The sequence below is a fragment of the Silene latifolia genome, unplaced genomic scaffold (assembly GCF_048544455.1).
Source record: "Silene latifolia isolate original U9 population unplaced genomic scaffold, ASM4854445v1 scaffold_624, whole genome shotgun sequence".
NCBI lineage: Eukaryota > Viridiplantae > Streptophyta > Magnoliopsida > Caryophyllales > Caryophyllaceae > Silene > Silene latifolia.
In genome coordinates, this window is record NW_027413533.1 from 13,627 (window position 1) to 29,262 (window position 15,636).

Here is a 15,636-nt window from a genome sequence, read left to right on the forward strand (position 1 = left end):
ACGGTCGTTTTAACGATGAATTAGAGTTCATTTGGAGTCCGGGTCAAAAACCGCTTCATTTTCTAAAAACCGTTTAAATGCCAAGTCGGAATGTTCCGGAGTGTTCTAGAATTCTCTGGATATAAATTCCGTATTAAAATTATTTTCTAAGAAAATATCTTCCGTATATTGTGTTTTGTGGAATAAGGAAGTATAGATCTACCGATATTCCATAATAAAACGCGGAATTCTTGCTTGCAGAGGAGGAAACCTTTGGGGAGATGACGCAGCAGGTGCTGCGCCTCTTCCAAAGGTCGCAGTGGCTGCTGCGCCTCTTCCCCAGCCCTCTTTCCATGCATTCCAGAATCTTTCCGAGATTTGTTTCCGTATCCGTGCCATACCTAAACTCATTTGTGTGTTTAGTATAAATAGAGACCTTCGGCCTCCATATTTGGCACGCGAGTGTCCGCCCTTCACTTCTCTCTTTGCATTCAAGACCACGCTCTTCGCTTTCGACGCCTACGTGCTTGATCAATCGACCACGTAAGCTCAGATCATTTTGAGTCCCAGTCACGTTGCATAGACCGACCAATTTGACCAACTCTACCTTAATCAATCTAATCAATTAATCTAAATCCTTTAACAAGGGCACTTTCCACGCATTATTCGAGTCGAGCAATCACTAAACGATAACTTAGTCAATCTCGTTTCGCCAAACATGTAAGTCTAAATGTCTAAATCCTATTTTATTTATTGTACTTTTATTTTGTATCACGAATGTAAGGTTTATATCAAAAGCACGCTCAAAACCGTCTTAAAAATCATCCTTTAAAACCGTATTTACAAATCAGGGGAGGTCTGACGTCGAGAAGAAACGCAGCAGCAGCTGCGCCTCTTCCTGAGGCTGCCGCTGCTCCTGCTTTTCTTCTTCTTCCTCGACCTTTGGTAATTTTCCCTTTTCTTTTTTTTCTTTTGTTCCCTTTGCTCGTATCAGTATATAATAGTGTTTTGATTAATCGTTTTCAAATTATAACGTTTAGTTCGGCTTAAACCCTTATAATCGATATTTGCGGGTTTTCGCCATCTTATTCAAACTCGGATTTTAGAGGTTCGATTCGTTAATATCAAATCTCTGGAATTCGCCTTTTCTATATAATTTTGTTTGTTTGATTTCAATTTCAGATTCTATTCAGTTTTCAAGTTCAAGTTTATTCCTTTGTAAAAACCAACACTAGTTCGTGATAATCATGTAACCGCTGTAAATTCCCACCTTTGATTCGTTTTGTGACAATATTTGTATGCATGTAATCTATTAGATCACTTTTACTTGAGTCATATATCAATAAATCGACCTTAAATTTACCAATGAACATTAACAATCCGCGATTCTGACTTCACAGACAGAGTCCAGCTCAAGAACAGACGCAAGAGGAGCTGCGCCTGTTCTGGGCTGGCTTCTGTCCCTGAACTTCTTTCTCGCTTTGACGTAGCCTCTAATTACGTATTAAACCAACTATTAATCGTATTATCGCCTTCTAATCAGTCGTAGTTTTCACCTTTTAATTCTAATTCTTTTCTTTTCTTCTCCAAAATCTCGTTTTGAGTGTGCTTTTGACGTAGATCAAATTAAGCCTTGTAATTCTTGTAATTTTAATTATTGCAATTAATTTTATTATTATTATGTATGATTTAATTGTATGGCTTTCACATGTAATTTAACCTAACATCTACTTCGACCCACATTGAGTGCTAAATTACGTGTTCACCGACTTAGTTTAATCTCACATGCTAGGATTAACCTATTGTTTGTTGCATTGCATGCATATAATCGGTGACATATCAACTATGAACGATTTCCCTAGTCATTAGTAGAGGCCGCTATCGAGGCGGGCGGGATTAGGTGTTCGATTAAAGAGTTTCCTAATACGTACCCTTACCCCTTACTCCAGATCTCTGTGAACATCCGTGTTCATTGGCATCCACGAGAGTCATTCTAGACATAGAATGCTAAGGGTAACGAGTTCTTAGTGTTCATGTCATTACTTTGTTTCTTGACATGACACGAGGTATTCGAACGGTTTCCAATTTTCCACAATAAATTGGTGGCGACTCCACAAATGCAGGCTTATTAGAGCCCTTTCACGCTGCTGCGCTGGTGGCCCATGTCCACAAAGTTGACAATAAGGCCGAGAGGTGGTTGTCTTTAAGCCTAAACAATTAACAATGTTATTTATTCCGAGTTTAACATGAGCATCTATATACAATTGCATGTGTGACCCGACTCCCCTACACTCCTTTATCATATATTTTTACATCGTTTAATTTACAAGTTATCAAACAAACCAAGCAATCATACGATAACCGACCTTTGATAGAATTCACCCTATAACAACTAATTAACAACTCTCGTCTCCTTGTGTTCGATCCCTATTACTACATTCATTTGTGTGTAGGGTATTTATCTTTGATTAGGTTGCGACATCCTATCAATAAGGTTCCTTGTTTCGGTGTAGTGGTAGTCTGCTAGACTAGTACCTAAATTGGTATAACGGTTTTCCTAACGAAACTCTATTAATAAGTTAAATATGGATAAATTCACAAGATATTTTCAAAAAAATTAAAAGATAAACTCCTTTTTTCCATAATTAGTATAAATATCTTGTGAATCTTACACATTTAGCTTATTAATGTGTGTTCTAAGAACACATATTAGAAAAACTATAATTGTATTTGCAAAAAGAAATCATTTGCCTACGCACAAAAGTCTAGCAAGTTGACCTCGACGTTGTAGTTGACCCTATCAATTCAAAAATTGGATTGAGAATAAAATCGGAGCCACATTTTGAATTTTATTATATTGATTAAGATTCAACCTAATACGACCAGGATGTGATATATTAACTACATAGTCATATATAAATATAAAACAAGACTTCGGAATTCAATAAAGTAAGGCATCTAGGGGTAGTAAATAGTAATGCAAAGAGTGGAATGGATCTTCTATAAATATATTGAAAAGAAATAAAAGTAGGGTTAATGTTAGAAAATATAACGTCCAGGTTCAATGAACCTGAGCCTTACCGGCCAATTACCAACATGGCAACATGGTTGTCTCCGTAAGATTTGGTGGTACATTACTTACTTACAAAGGGAGATATGACACTAATTACGCTGATTACGATATATGCTTCATGCTATGCCCTAACAATTTTTGTCTACATTCATTGAATCAACATCTTTCCGTATAATATTATACGTAATTTATTTTCAAAGATCTGATTTTTTTCATTGTAATCTTTTTACACCAAACTTTCCATTTGTTTACCCTTCACTAAAAAAACATTAACCTACTTCTCTCTCTCTCTCAATCCCTCCTCCCTAATATTGAAACTTTAACATTCTTTAGCCACATCAAAATTCTTCAATTATGAACGATTTTTCATATGACGAACAAATATTTAATTTGTTAATCCTATATTAATTATTAATTTCACTATTTCTTATAATTTTGTTTTTTTTTTTCTTTAATTAGGGTTTATGGTTTAAATTAATTAAGATGTAGTATTGTTGGTATGTTGGTGTTGGTTATTGAGGCCACTAGTCGTCGGTGGTTCACCGGCGGTGGTCCACGGTTCGCCGGCGAGTGTGGGCTGGTGGTTTGGCACTGTTAGTTATATGCGGGGGAGGGAGTTCGGTTTGCGAGCAACGGGTTTATGGTGGTGGTTAGGTTCGCCGGTCATGTGGGCCTCCCTGAGCGTGTGGGACTACTGGTTGGACGGTGGGTGGCCGGTGGGGTGGACGCGTCGAGGTGGCGGCGGTTTTGGTGGTGGTTTGGTATTTTTTTCCTGTGTAGTACATCACGTTGTTTTTTTGGCTTTTTTTTTTAATTTAAAAAATCAATGTACTAAGACGTACATCAATGGAGTCATAAAAATAATTTTTTGACATAACTTGCTAAGTGTAGGCTTTGTGAAATTTTGGATGAATTCATGAATCGATGTGTGGATATTAGAGAGAATAATGAGAGAGAGATTAGAGAGGGAAATGAGAGGGAGAATGAAAGGGGTATAATTGTCAATAGTGTACTGCGATGAGTAAAATGTGTACTGCGAAAATCAAGACCCATATTATATCATATGGATATTCAAGAGTAATATTCTTATTGTCCCATATTAAGGGACATGCTAAATCCCGCACGCATTTTTACTCAATCCCGCACATTTTTTCCACTTATTCCGAGTTTACCCTTCTCATTTCTCCCCCTCACCAAGAGATAGAAAAAAAAGGAAAAAAAAATTGCATTTAACCATCGCGTATCATCTTCTTCCCTTGACTACCTTTACCCTTCCCTCCGACCACCACTCCGTCCCCCGACCACTCTCAGCGCTGAAAACACCTTCTCACGCCCCTTCCGACGCCAACCACCCGATATCCTCTCCCTCATCCCGCCGATGGCCGCCCCACACCAACAAATCGATCTCGTAGCCGCCGTGCCCGACTCCCGACGCCAACCACCGCCTGTCCTCTCCCTCGCCCAATTCCTCGTCGACCACCCTACTGAAACGGACGACCACCAACAATCAATCTCCTCGACAACGAAAATCAAAACCCCAATTCCCTTGACTACCTTTACCCTTCCCTCCGACCACCACTCCGTCCCCCGACCACTCTCAGCGCTGAAAACACCTTCTCACGCCCCTTCCGACGCCAACCACCCGATATCCTCTCCCTCATCCCAGTCGATGGCCGCCCCACACCAACAGTCAGATCTGGTAGCCGCCGTGCCCGACTCCCCGACGCCAACCACCTTTGTCCTCTCCCTCGCCCAATTCTCGTCGACCACCCTCTTTGAAACGGACGACCGCCAACAATCAATCTCTCGACAACGAAAATCAAAACCCTAATTGATTTTTTTAAATAATCAATCAATCGATATAAAGACATGTGTATTGATAAAATTGTTGATAAAGGTGATAAATTAATTGTGATATGTGCAAAATTAAGATTTATTATAGTCAATTATTAACAAATTATTGATTTTTGAGAGAAGGAGGGAGGAAGGAGAGAACGTTTTTCAACTTTTGTGAGATGGAGGGTAGAGTTGGAATAATGAGATAAAGTGTGTGGGATTCAGTAAAATGATGTGCGGGATTTAGCAAATGCGTATATTAAATCCAGAAACCAAAAGACTTTAATGTAATTAAAGAAAGTTATACAAATTAATTATACTATATAGTTTTAAATCAACAGCACTGTGTGATGGACCCGATTAATTAAAGGATCTCAATGCAAATATTATATAGTTTGGGTTAAAATTAAATTATATAGAAGCTTGGTAACTTTCCTAAACATTTGTAGGAGACTAAAATATGGTCAATTTCCTTAAAATAAAATAATTAATTAAGATGGTCAATTTCCTTAATATAAAATAATTAATTAAGATGGTCAATTTCAAGGATACTAAAATAAAGAAGATGCTTGGTAAGTTTCCTAAATATTTATAGAAGACTAGAAAATGGTCAATTTTCTTGAAACAAAATAATTAATTAGTATAAACATACACACTTATGGTATTAATTATTATCATCATAAAATTATATATTAAATTTAAAATCTATGCAATTTTATTAAACTTTATTTATAGTTTATTAGATGTATAGAGATGTTAATTATTTAACATACAAAAATATAATAAGTAGGTTATAAATAATTCAAGTTACATTCCATAATATATAGTATTGCATAATTCTTTCGATTTGATTTAATGCATATATGTAATATATTTATATAAATATATAATCCTCTTAAAAAAAGTTTCGCATGCCTAAGTAGTAAAAGTAATTTCGTTAGTAAAGAAAAGAATTGTAGTAACATTCACTCATTTGAATAGTAAAAGTAACAATATTATCAGCGAGATTAGTGAAAGTAATAGAAACAACAACGGGAGTAGTGAAATAATCAATATTAATGCGGCAATAGTGAAAGTAACAATAATTACGGTGGGAGTAATGAAATTATCAATATTAATGCAAAAGAGTAAAGAATAATAATAATTCGATTTAGTAGTGAAAATGACAATGATTACGGGCAAGTAGTGAAATGTTATTACTATTATTTCATTAATATAAGAGTAAAATATTAGTAACGGGAGTAGTGAATTTGTCTCAAAATTTATTTCATCGTAATTTTAGGATATGTCATAAAAAAATATATTAATGATAAATTTATGGGTTATGCAACTTTAAGTAATTTTATTTAATGGAAAAAAAATAATGGTAAGTAGAGGTAGCTCGGGCGAATAGGACACCAATACTAGTAATTCTTTAATTTCATACTTGTTTACATAATAAGGGTACTTATTCATCATTAATCATAGTTTGTACTTATTTTATACATATAGTACCACTTTTTTCATTATTTATTGTAAGTGGTATTCCAATAAACTTATTAAGAGATAGTCTCTTAGAAGACTTACTCGAATGAATTATGGGTACTCAAATTTAGGAATTTTGCATTATTATATTACTAAAACTAACAAAAAGTTCTAATTCTATCGAGTGTATTATGTATAAGATTATAGTATTATACTCAATGAGAAGTCTTAATTTTTTTTTAGTAAAAGATCAATATCATTAATAATAATATGTTATACAAGAATTGTAAACAAAATTAAAATTAATCAATATAAATTTGTAAAAAAACAAATCGGACAAACTCTTCCTAAAACCAAGATCGTTATTAGATAAAAGCGCTATGAGAAGTGTTAATTTTTATTCTATTAAAATTTTGTTTTATTATTCATGGATATTGGATAATGTGGTTACTTATAATATTCTCATTGAGTAAGGTACACGATAGCGTTGTATGCCTGGTGTAAATTTGTTCTTCTAAGTGTAGAAACTTCAATATTGTTGGATTGTGGGAGTGTAGTGTATTACTCATGGTTTGGCCCGATTAAATTAGCCTAACATATACTCCTCCATTCAACATTTATCACCTCATTTCTCCATTAAAATATACGGAGTATCAATTACTTGGTTAAAAAAACGGTAACAATTGTAAATTATTTAGTTGATGTTTTTTTATTTATATTTCAAATGTAAAATGTCAATTAATATAGTTAAAAAAAAGGTAACAATAACAACTACTTAACGTCTACATAATTAAGTCCAAACATTATTTTGTTTTAGAAACAGCCAAACCCGTAAACTAAACGTAGTATAATTATAAGCAATTCAAAGAGGAAACAAATGCACCTAGACAAACCATTGTCCATATTAATAAAAAATTGAATCCAAAGGTTCCAAAATAAGTGGGAAAAAAAAAAACTCACTTTTTGTTCTTTTTTGGAGTTACTCCCAATTCCCACACAACTTCTTGTATAAATAGACACATACAGACTTGCCGAATAGTTTAGAATCCAGCATCACGTGCCTGAAACAATTCGTCTATATTTAATCAAAAATTCTCATTTAAAATGGATATTATCCGTTTTAAGCGTAAATAGAGCAGCACTATAATATAATATAGTTAAATTAGTATTATAAATAGAGCAGCATTGGCCTGATTGTGTTCTCCCTCAAAAAATCGCCATTGTTGGTGCACACATTGAGAAATAGAGAGAAAGAGGACATCCGCCATTAACAAGCGAGAACCTCAAAGAAGAGGGAGATAGAGAAAGTAATTAATCTCAAGGTCTCTCTTTCTCTCTTCTTCAAGCTTGCTTTTGGCGATCCTATTCTAATCAAATTTGTCAGCTTTCCTCTATTTTTCTACCACATTCTCATTTTTTAAGGTATTCTTTTTCTATTCTTATTTGTCTTCAAGTTTCAATCTTTCTTATATTGCTAGTTGTTGTTATCAATCTAATCTCAATTACAAACTTTTTTAAATTTGTAAAATTTGTTTGATTTTGATTTGAATGGTGTAAAGTTTTCATTTTCGTGCTAATTTATCAATTAAAATGGAATGGATGCTAAGTATATGGAGTTTGAATCTGATTTTTTGTTGATTATAAAATGGATTTTGTTTAGGTTTACAAATTAGGGTTACATTATTATGTCAGGATTTCAATTTTTATGATCAAATGCAGAAATTTAAGTTGTCAATTCAATTAATGATGGGTTAACTATGTAAACATTTCAACTTTATGCTAATATGTTTATTCAGTTAATTGTGTTGTTATTGATTGAATTGAAATGGGTGTTTTGTAAAACCCTAAGATGCCCTTTTGTCTTTCAATTAGTGTTTGCATATAACCATTTGTAAGTTATAACAAAGGGGTGATTTGGGGAATCACCCCCGAATAAAGTGGAAAAAAAATGGTTTTACACTCTCGTTGTGAATTATTCTCATTTTTAGCGGTTGTAAACAAGAATTTATGTTTGTCTTTTAGTAGATCCCCTTCATATTTTAATTATGATACAAGTGAAAAGTCAACTTCAATTTCATGATCTAGTTAACATGCTTATGTAGTTATGTGTTTAAAGTCACGTTATCAAGTGGTGTTATTTGCAACTTGTTGCATAGGAAAAACTCATATATACATATATTTGTATATTGTGGAGTAATGGAATTCTAGGTGGATATTAAAATTAAAATCCCTCATGTAAAACATCGAATTTGATTACGTTTGCACAGCGAATTTCAAAGTATTTTTGAGTGTCATCATCATTGTGAGCATAATCTTAAATGTTGGTGGAATGTAAAATTGCAACAACCGGTTATTAAGGTTTACAAGGTGATTGTTGTCGAATGTTTAGACGATATTGAGATAATCTCAAATGAGATTTTATGTATTTGATGCAAAAATTGTGGTCAAGGGTTAAACAAATGGAGATGTTAGAATACCTCATTAACTAACTTGCAAGGTAGCCGCGTGCTTAATACTATTTCTCATGACCTATCAAACCCAATCTATCTGTATTCCCAAATATGTGAGGGGAAATTTGAAATATAGCTAGACTAGATTGAATAGGGAGATTATTAAGAATAATTTGAAACTCCGGAAAAGCTTATTAGTGGCCGTTAGTGCAGGAAGGGATGGCCAAGGAATGGATAAAATGGAATTAAGGATTTAAGTTTCTACCAATCACCATTTTGTCTTCTTCTAAATCTAAATATTTAAAAATAGGGAATAAGTTATGTACGTTTGGCCCTTGTCAGCATATATGTTGCTTTTTGTATGATAGAATGCTGGCCAACCTTGGTTGATATTTGAAATGAATTCTGGCTTTCTATCATTTGATATATCAAATAAGGACAATATAAATGAGACGAAGGCAGTATTTATCATGGTATTATGGTTGAAACTCCATTTAACTTGATGAAGCTGTGAATGTTACCTGAATTCTAAGCTGGTGGATATTAACACTATTAAGGCTGCTGCTTCTTTATTCTTTGTTGGGCAATTTTTTCATATAGCAGTATTACATCTCTTATGATAAACGGTGGATTACTATATTATTATGTGATTAAGTGTATCATTCAAAGCATGTTCTACTTGAAATGTTTTGGTCATACGATTTGTGCCCCATTTGACCCTTCAATTCCAGTTTTAGCCCTTTTTGAATATGTCTGGTTGACTTGGCTAAAACACCCTTTTCACATTTACAGCTGTATGATTCATACATATATGTATAAATATATATGCCAACCATGCAAAGTTTGGAGCATGATTTGTCTTGAAACTACTTTATTCAAATTAAGATTGTTATTCATTCTAACTGATCAAGTTGCTTTCCACCTTCTGTCAGACATTCAACCATGGTGTTTTGGGTTTTTGGATATGGTTCATTGGTGTGGAACCCTGGGTTCCAGTATGATGAGAAAGTGATTGGCTATATCAAGGACTATCGGCGGGTCTTTGATCTTGGTAAGATGATTACTTTTTTATCTAAATTTTAATCAACACACAGTTGCATGTCTTCTTCACAAATACTTAACGTAAGGGTGTTTTACATAAGCATTACTCCATATTGACAATGGCAAGCTATTTAATAAGCTTATTTGTAGAGTCATTTGGTAAATATGTTGTCCAACAGTTCTCTGTGTGAAACTCTTTACAAGAGACCATATGTTCTTTGTAATCATGCTCAAACTATTTAATTTGTTTCTCAGCATGCATTGACCACAGAGGTACACCTGAACACCCGGCCAGGACTTGTACTTTGGAATATAGTGAAGGATCAATATGCGTAAGTTGAATTTTATCACTTCTAATGGTTTTTTTTTTTTTTTTTTAATATTCACTGCATATTTCTTTCGTTCTTCCACTCAATTTTTTTAACATTTGCTTCTTGTTCCAGTGGGGCGTGGCATACTGTGTAAAAGGCGGTCCTGAAGTAGAAGCAGCAGCCATGCAGTATTTAGAGCGACGGGAGTGTGAGTATGACCACAAAATAACTGTTGATTTCTATAAGGTGAGGAAATAAGCGAATTGTCTTGATTCTTGAATTGCCGTCTTTTAAAATGCTGTTGCCACTTGCTTTAATACTGATTGTTATTGTCTTTGTGTGATCTCAGGAAGGAGAGGAAGATGAGCCCTTAATCACAGGAGTTGTGGTGTAAGTTGCCTATATCTTTTGCGTGGTTAACTCCTGTCAAGTTTTTAGTTAACCACACACCCAAACTAGATCATCTAACCATTAATCATCTAATTATGCATTTGATGAATGTGCACCCTCTGATTTAAATATCTTGTTCAATGCAGCTTCATGTCTACGCCCGATGTAGTATCAAACAAATATTATCTTGGGCCTGCCCCAATTGTTGATATGGCCTGGCAAATTGCAACTGCCTATGGGCCCTGTGGAAACAACAGAGACTATCTCTTCTCACTGGAGAAAGCTATGCATGATCTAAGTAAGTTTAGTTGTTACGTAATTCTCCGTATTACTCTAATTTCAGTTTTCTTAGGTTGCTATGTCATGTGTGGTGTTTATAGCTTTGTAAGGCTTCACGGCACTAGTTGATGACAACATTTGTTGACTAACAACTATCCTATTCTACTTACGCTGGGTTTCATTGAGAAATATGTGAATGCTATTGGTAAGAGACCTACCTCAGTTTCATTTTTTCTAGGCTATTTTCCAGATGAATAGTAAAATGCCGACCTCTCAGTTTCATTTCTTGTAGCCTCATTTGTCCAAATGATGGTGAAATGCCGAAAATGACTTGAATCACAAGCTTCTGAACTGAGCCGGGGCCAGGTCTGGACAAGAAAATGAGGAGTGAGACAAGACTTGAACCTGTGACCTAATATTACCATCTGATCACTACACTAATTAATGGTGTATTGCTGAGCACAATTAATACAAAACCTAAAACCTGGGGACCAACCGGCCAAGGCCTTGCTAGCCCTTCTAATGTTGGCCTCTTGATTAGCATGCATTTGAATTAGCTATGACTTTTATCCAATGCTTGTCATGTGTTCCATAGCAGAGGTGTGTTATTGACAAAAGGTGTTTTGGACAGATCATGAAGACGATTATGTGATAGAGCTAGCCAAAGAGGTCAGGAAGGTACTCGAGGTAGCTAAGGAAATAACCAAGGAGAAGTTGCTTGTTGCAGAGCCACATGTCACAGTCAAGGACCATATCCCGTCCCTTCAACTACGTCCTCGTCAAGAAGCTGTTGCAATGGACTCGTAATCACGGGTTTTCTGATTATTTCCTCTCGAGCTTAATCTCCTGTCACTCACAATTAGGCGGAATTTAACTTCCTGTAATGTTCTTAATTTTAACACGGAGGAGGGGTAGATTAGTGCCTTGATACATGTAGGAGGCCATAATGAGGTGCTTGTTGAAAATTAACTGGAAAAATCAGAAATGATGTTTGAATCATCTGATTGGGACTTTTCTTCTATGATGTTATAATAAAATAATTTCACATATGGATTATACTTTGCTTTCAGATTTTACTCTTTTGATTGCCATTTTAAATGTCGAATGAAAAAGGTCAATACTTACAGCATCCAAGGCTCCCGCCTATATGTATGCTATTGGTGAAGAAGCGGGTTGAGGCATCTCAATGAAAGGGATGACGGATGCCACCCAAATCTTGGATAATAAGAAGCAAGCAATGGCTATCGAGGTCATTGTTGGCTATGGTTTTGGACACCAGCTAAGATGCTGAAAGGTTATAGCAATCCTTAAAATTCTGTAGGCGGCTTGGAGGCTAGGTAGCACGAACACTTCTCCTAATCGCGTCCGTCCCAGATCGGACACCGACACTCCTCTGACACACGCCGAAACGTACGGACACCTATAAAGCCGTGTCTAACTTTCTACATTTATTCGGATACGTGTTCAACGCGTGTCCATGGTATTTGGGCCGTGTCCGACGCGTATCCATGACATTTGGACTTCATTTGGGGTGAATGATGTTCTTTAAACGAGAAATGAGTTATCGAAAGAGATTGATTAGAAGATGCGTTTAGATGGTAAATGAAAATGAGTTATAATCAAGCAAGCTTTTACCTTCACTTATTTAAATTTAATATCAAATACTTTTATGAAAATAAAAATAAAATCGAACGTTTATAATTATAAAATATATATTTTATTAAATTTAAATAACGTGCCCGGTCCTAAATTTCATGAGGAAGTCGCATCACGATCCGTGTTGTGTCCGTATCCGTGTCCGTTTTGGTGCTACCTAGCTTGGAGGTTGTATATGCTGGTGAACATTATGAGATACGGATTCAGAGGGATAGATTATTACGGGACTATGGAAATAGTGTTCCATATACTCCCTACGGGCTAGTTTTACATCCGATTGATGATTCTTATGGAGAATGTTGACTCGCCAAATTATTTCACTTGCAACATTTCATAAATCTGCTTTCCAAAATATATTATTGAGAAGCTGAGAGTTATATAACTTAAAAATCACAGGACCATAGAAATATAAGGAGTCTAAATATATAATATACATATTTTTCCATTTGCTACAACATATACCTATAATAAGTCTATAACCTATAACTCAACCTCCCTTCTTGAGGATATTGTCCTGAATGGATAGCCGTAGCAGGCGATTAGAATTTGAACCAACTTGTACATACAAATGTCGCGAACAAGAGGAGAATACAAGTGAGCCAGACTAGGGGCTAGATCGCTACTGCTACTACAAGTAATATTTGCCGAATCAGCGACCAGAGCAAAAATAAAGAGCCAAGAATTGACATCTGTCAATCTTATTTGAAAGACGTGCGTTGAATTTTCAGATAGCCAAACTTGCCTGCACCTGGGGACGACCCTTCGAATAGAAATGGCAAATAGCCAGTTGAAGCTTTATATCTCTGCTGAATCTGTATATAACAGTTGACATTCATTCAAATGCTTAACATACTAACAAGACCATAGAATCCTCACTAGTTGATGCTTTACATTGTTATACTCTACTAGATTGGTTTGAGGAGTTCCTAGTATACATTATGTGGCCTTCAGCAACAACAAACATTACTGTGTGAGGTTGTGCCTCAATGGCAATGATCAGCGGCATAGCCATGTGGTCTTGCGTCACCACTAGGGGTAATAATGAGACGAGACAGCTACTTAAGCAGCTCGAGATCGGCTTGGTCAAAGCTTTGCTCGGGTTCTTTATGAGTCAAGTCAAGCAAGGCCAAGCTCGGCTTGAAAAGCTCGCGAGCATTAGTACAATAACTTTTTTTTTTCCCTAATGAGTTTATTTTACATTTAATTTATGATGATAAAATACGTTAGCAAAAAAAACTTGAGTCTCGGGTCCAGTGGCATAGCCATGTTTAGTATAATGGGGTCCCAAGACTCCAATTCAATAAAATAAATAACATTTTATAACTAAATTGTCAACATACAAAAGTGGGAGAGTTGGTTTAAGCTTCTTATTCCAATCAAATGACAAGAGTTCAAATTCTACTATAAGCCGCGAGCCGAGCATGCGTACAAGCTTTTGAGCTCGAGCCGAGCAGCCCTAGGCTCCCGCTCAGCTCGGCTCGTTATCACTCCTAGTCACCACATATGTTTTGACAGCACTTTATACTGCTAGTATCAAGTTATTCTACTTTACAGATCCCATATTAAAGAGACGGTGAGAATGAGTCTAAAAATGACCTTACATTCTCGAATTTTCTGGATTCACCACAGCTCAATGACTCCCGTACATGGCATGGTTAGGGGTCAGACATACATAACAAGTCTTACCCTGTGTTAAAAACACAGACACACTATATTTGGAGGACCCATATTGAAAATTGTGTCATAAAATTCATGAACACCATGCTACACGATACTAAGAGTATAGAGAGATCAATGAGCCATTTTGTTGTCTTCAGTCATATTCCAAACCAAGAACTGAGTCTTAGGCAGCATTTGATATCGGAATATGGCTTGGACACGAAAGCTGCCAAATGTTTTCTGATGAGCAAGAGGGCAGAGACAACTGTATATTGTACAAACCAATGGTGGATCTCAGTATAATTGGGGCCCAGCCCTGCTGCCCTTTTTCAGTTCAGATACATTTCATTGTACAAGTATAAGTATCTTTCTTGGTACAAGATAATGCCACCGGTTCAAATGATTACACGTATGGTTTCAGATTGAACATACCTCATAAATTTGCTGGCTGCCCTTCATGGAGTTCCGACCGACTACACAAACGGTTCCTCCAGAGCCGCCACCTGTTATTTTGGCCCCATAGAGGGCAGTCTCCTTGGGTTCAGATGCTTTGGCATGCTGCATTTCCTGCACCAGCTCTACAATTCTATCAGTCCCATCCGAGCCTAGACCACAAGCGCTGTAGCTGTAGTGACACTGCAAAAGTATATGAAGAAAAATGCAGTCAATTAACACCACATTCATTAATCAAACTACATTTTTTGCATCTTTTGGAAAAAACAAAAATTCTTCTGTTTTGTGCTTCTCACACGAGCAATTCTGTTTTTCTCAGGTAGATAGCAGAAAGAAAAGGTCAGGGAAAAAGGTGAGATGTAAGATGGATAGCATAAGATCCTCTTAAACACCCACCTGCTCACTGGTGAATCCATAAAATTTTCTTTCACTAAATCTTTGAGAAATATCATAAAATGCAAACCTTACCTATATTAAAAATTTTCTACCATAGATAACGGGCAAAATTTAGCTTTATGCTTCCCAGGAACCACATCATAGCTTGGCAAAGCCACCTGCTGTTACTGCTATTACTATTTCGAACATTATGTTAAATTTACCACTAAACATCTTCTGAATTCACTAATATTTTGTAGTAGTAAAAAATACTTATATTTCGAATAAAAGCTCACAGGGATTATTATTGGCTATTTACCTGGTAGATGAGCTCCCCCAAAGCAGTCAGCTGATCTTCAGAGGCAGCAGACGTCAGAAGTGCCTTGAAGGCCTAAAGCCAATTAACAAAGACTTTTTGTTAGCACTAAACCATATAATTTTGTTATGTTATAATTTATAAGGCTAATGAGTTTATTTCGCAGGTGTCTTTTTTATAATCATCGGTTTTATTTAAGTGAATCGGGATTCAACCAGAGTCAGAATTATTCTCGGGTCGTTATAATGGGTTCGGAGGTGTGGAGTACATGCCCATATAAACGCATTACGAGTTTATGAGTGTAGAGGATAAGAGATGTCGGAAAAGACATGATATGTCGGCTTAGACATGGTC

The 15,636-nt window shown here is 35.8% G+C and overlaps 1 protein-coding gene and 1 long non-coding RNA gene across 2 annotated transcripts; one reads left to right on the plus strand and one right to left on the minus strand.

The window, feature by feature from the left end:
* Positions 1 to 7,394: 7,394 nt before the first annotated feature.
* On the plus strand, positions 7,395 to 11,879 carry LOC141639932 (gamma-glutamylcyclotransferase 2-1-like). Its single transcript, XM_074448903.1, has 7 exons — positions 7,395 to 7,774; positions 9,735 to 9,853; positions 10,099 to 10,175; positions 10,287 to 10,400; positions 10,504 to 10,544; positions 10,691 to 10,842; positions 11,455 to 11,879. Exons 2-7 carry the CDS (start codon positions 9,745 to 9,747, stop codon positions 11,628 to 11,630), a joined length of 669 nt encoding a protein of 222 aa, XP_074305004.1. The 5' UTR covers positions 7,395 to 7,774; positions 9,735 to 9,744; the 3' UTR covers positions 11,631 to 11,879.
* A 1,003-nt stretch (positions 11,880 to 12,882) lies between these two features.
* On the minus strand, positions 12,883 to 15,380 carry LOC141639933 (uncharacterized). Its single transcript, XR_012542771.1, has 3 exons — positions 15,286 to 15,380; positions 14,571 to 14,774; positions 12,883 to 13,291 (listed from the first exon to the last, which is right to left on the minus strand). It is a non-coding gene; the product is annotated as an uncharacterized LOC141639933 (long non-coding RNA).
* Positions 15,381 to 15,636: the final 256 nt, after the last annotated feature.

Coding starts and splice junctions, on each gene's coding strand:
- LOC141639932 (XM_074448903.1), top strand. CDS start 9,745: ATGGTGTTTTGGGTTTTTGGATATGGTTCATTGGTGTGGAACCCTGGG. Junction 10,176..10,286: donor ATAGTGAAGGATCAATATGC/GTAAGTTGAATT, acceptor TTCTTGTTCCAG/TGGGGCGTGGCATACTGTGT. Junction 10,843..11,454: donor GAAAGCTATGCATGATCTAA/GTAAGTTTAGTT, acceptor TGTTTTGGACAG/ATCATGAAGACGATTATGTG.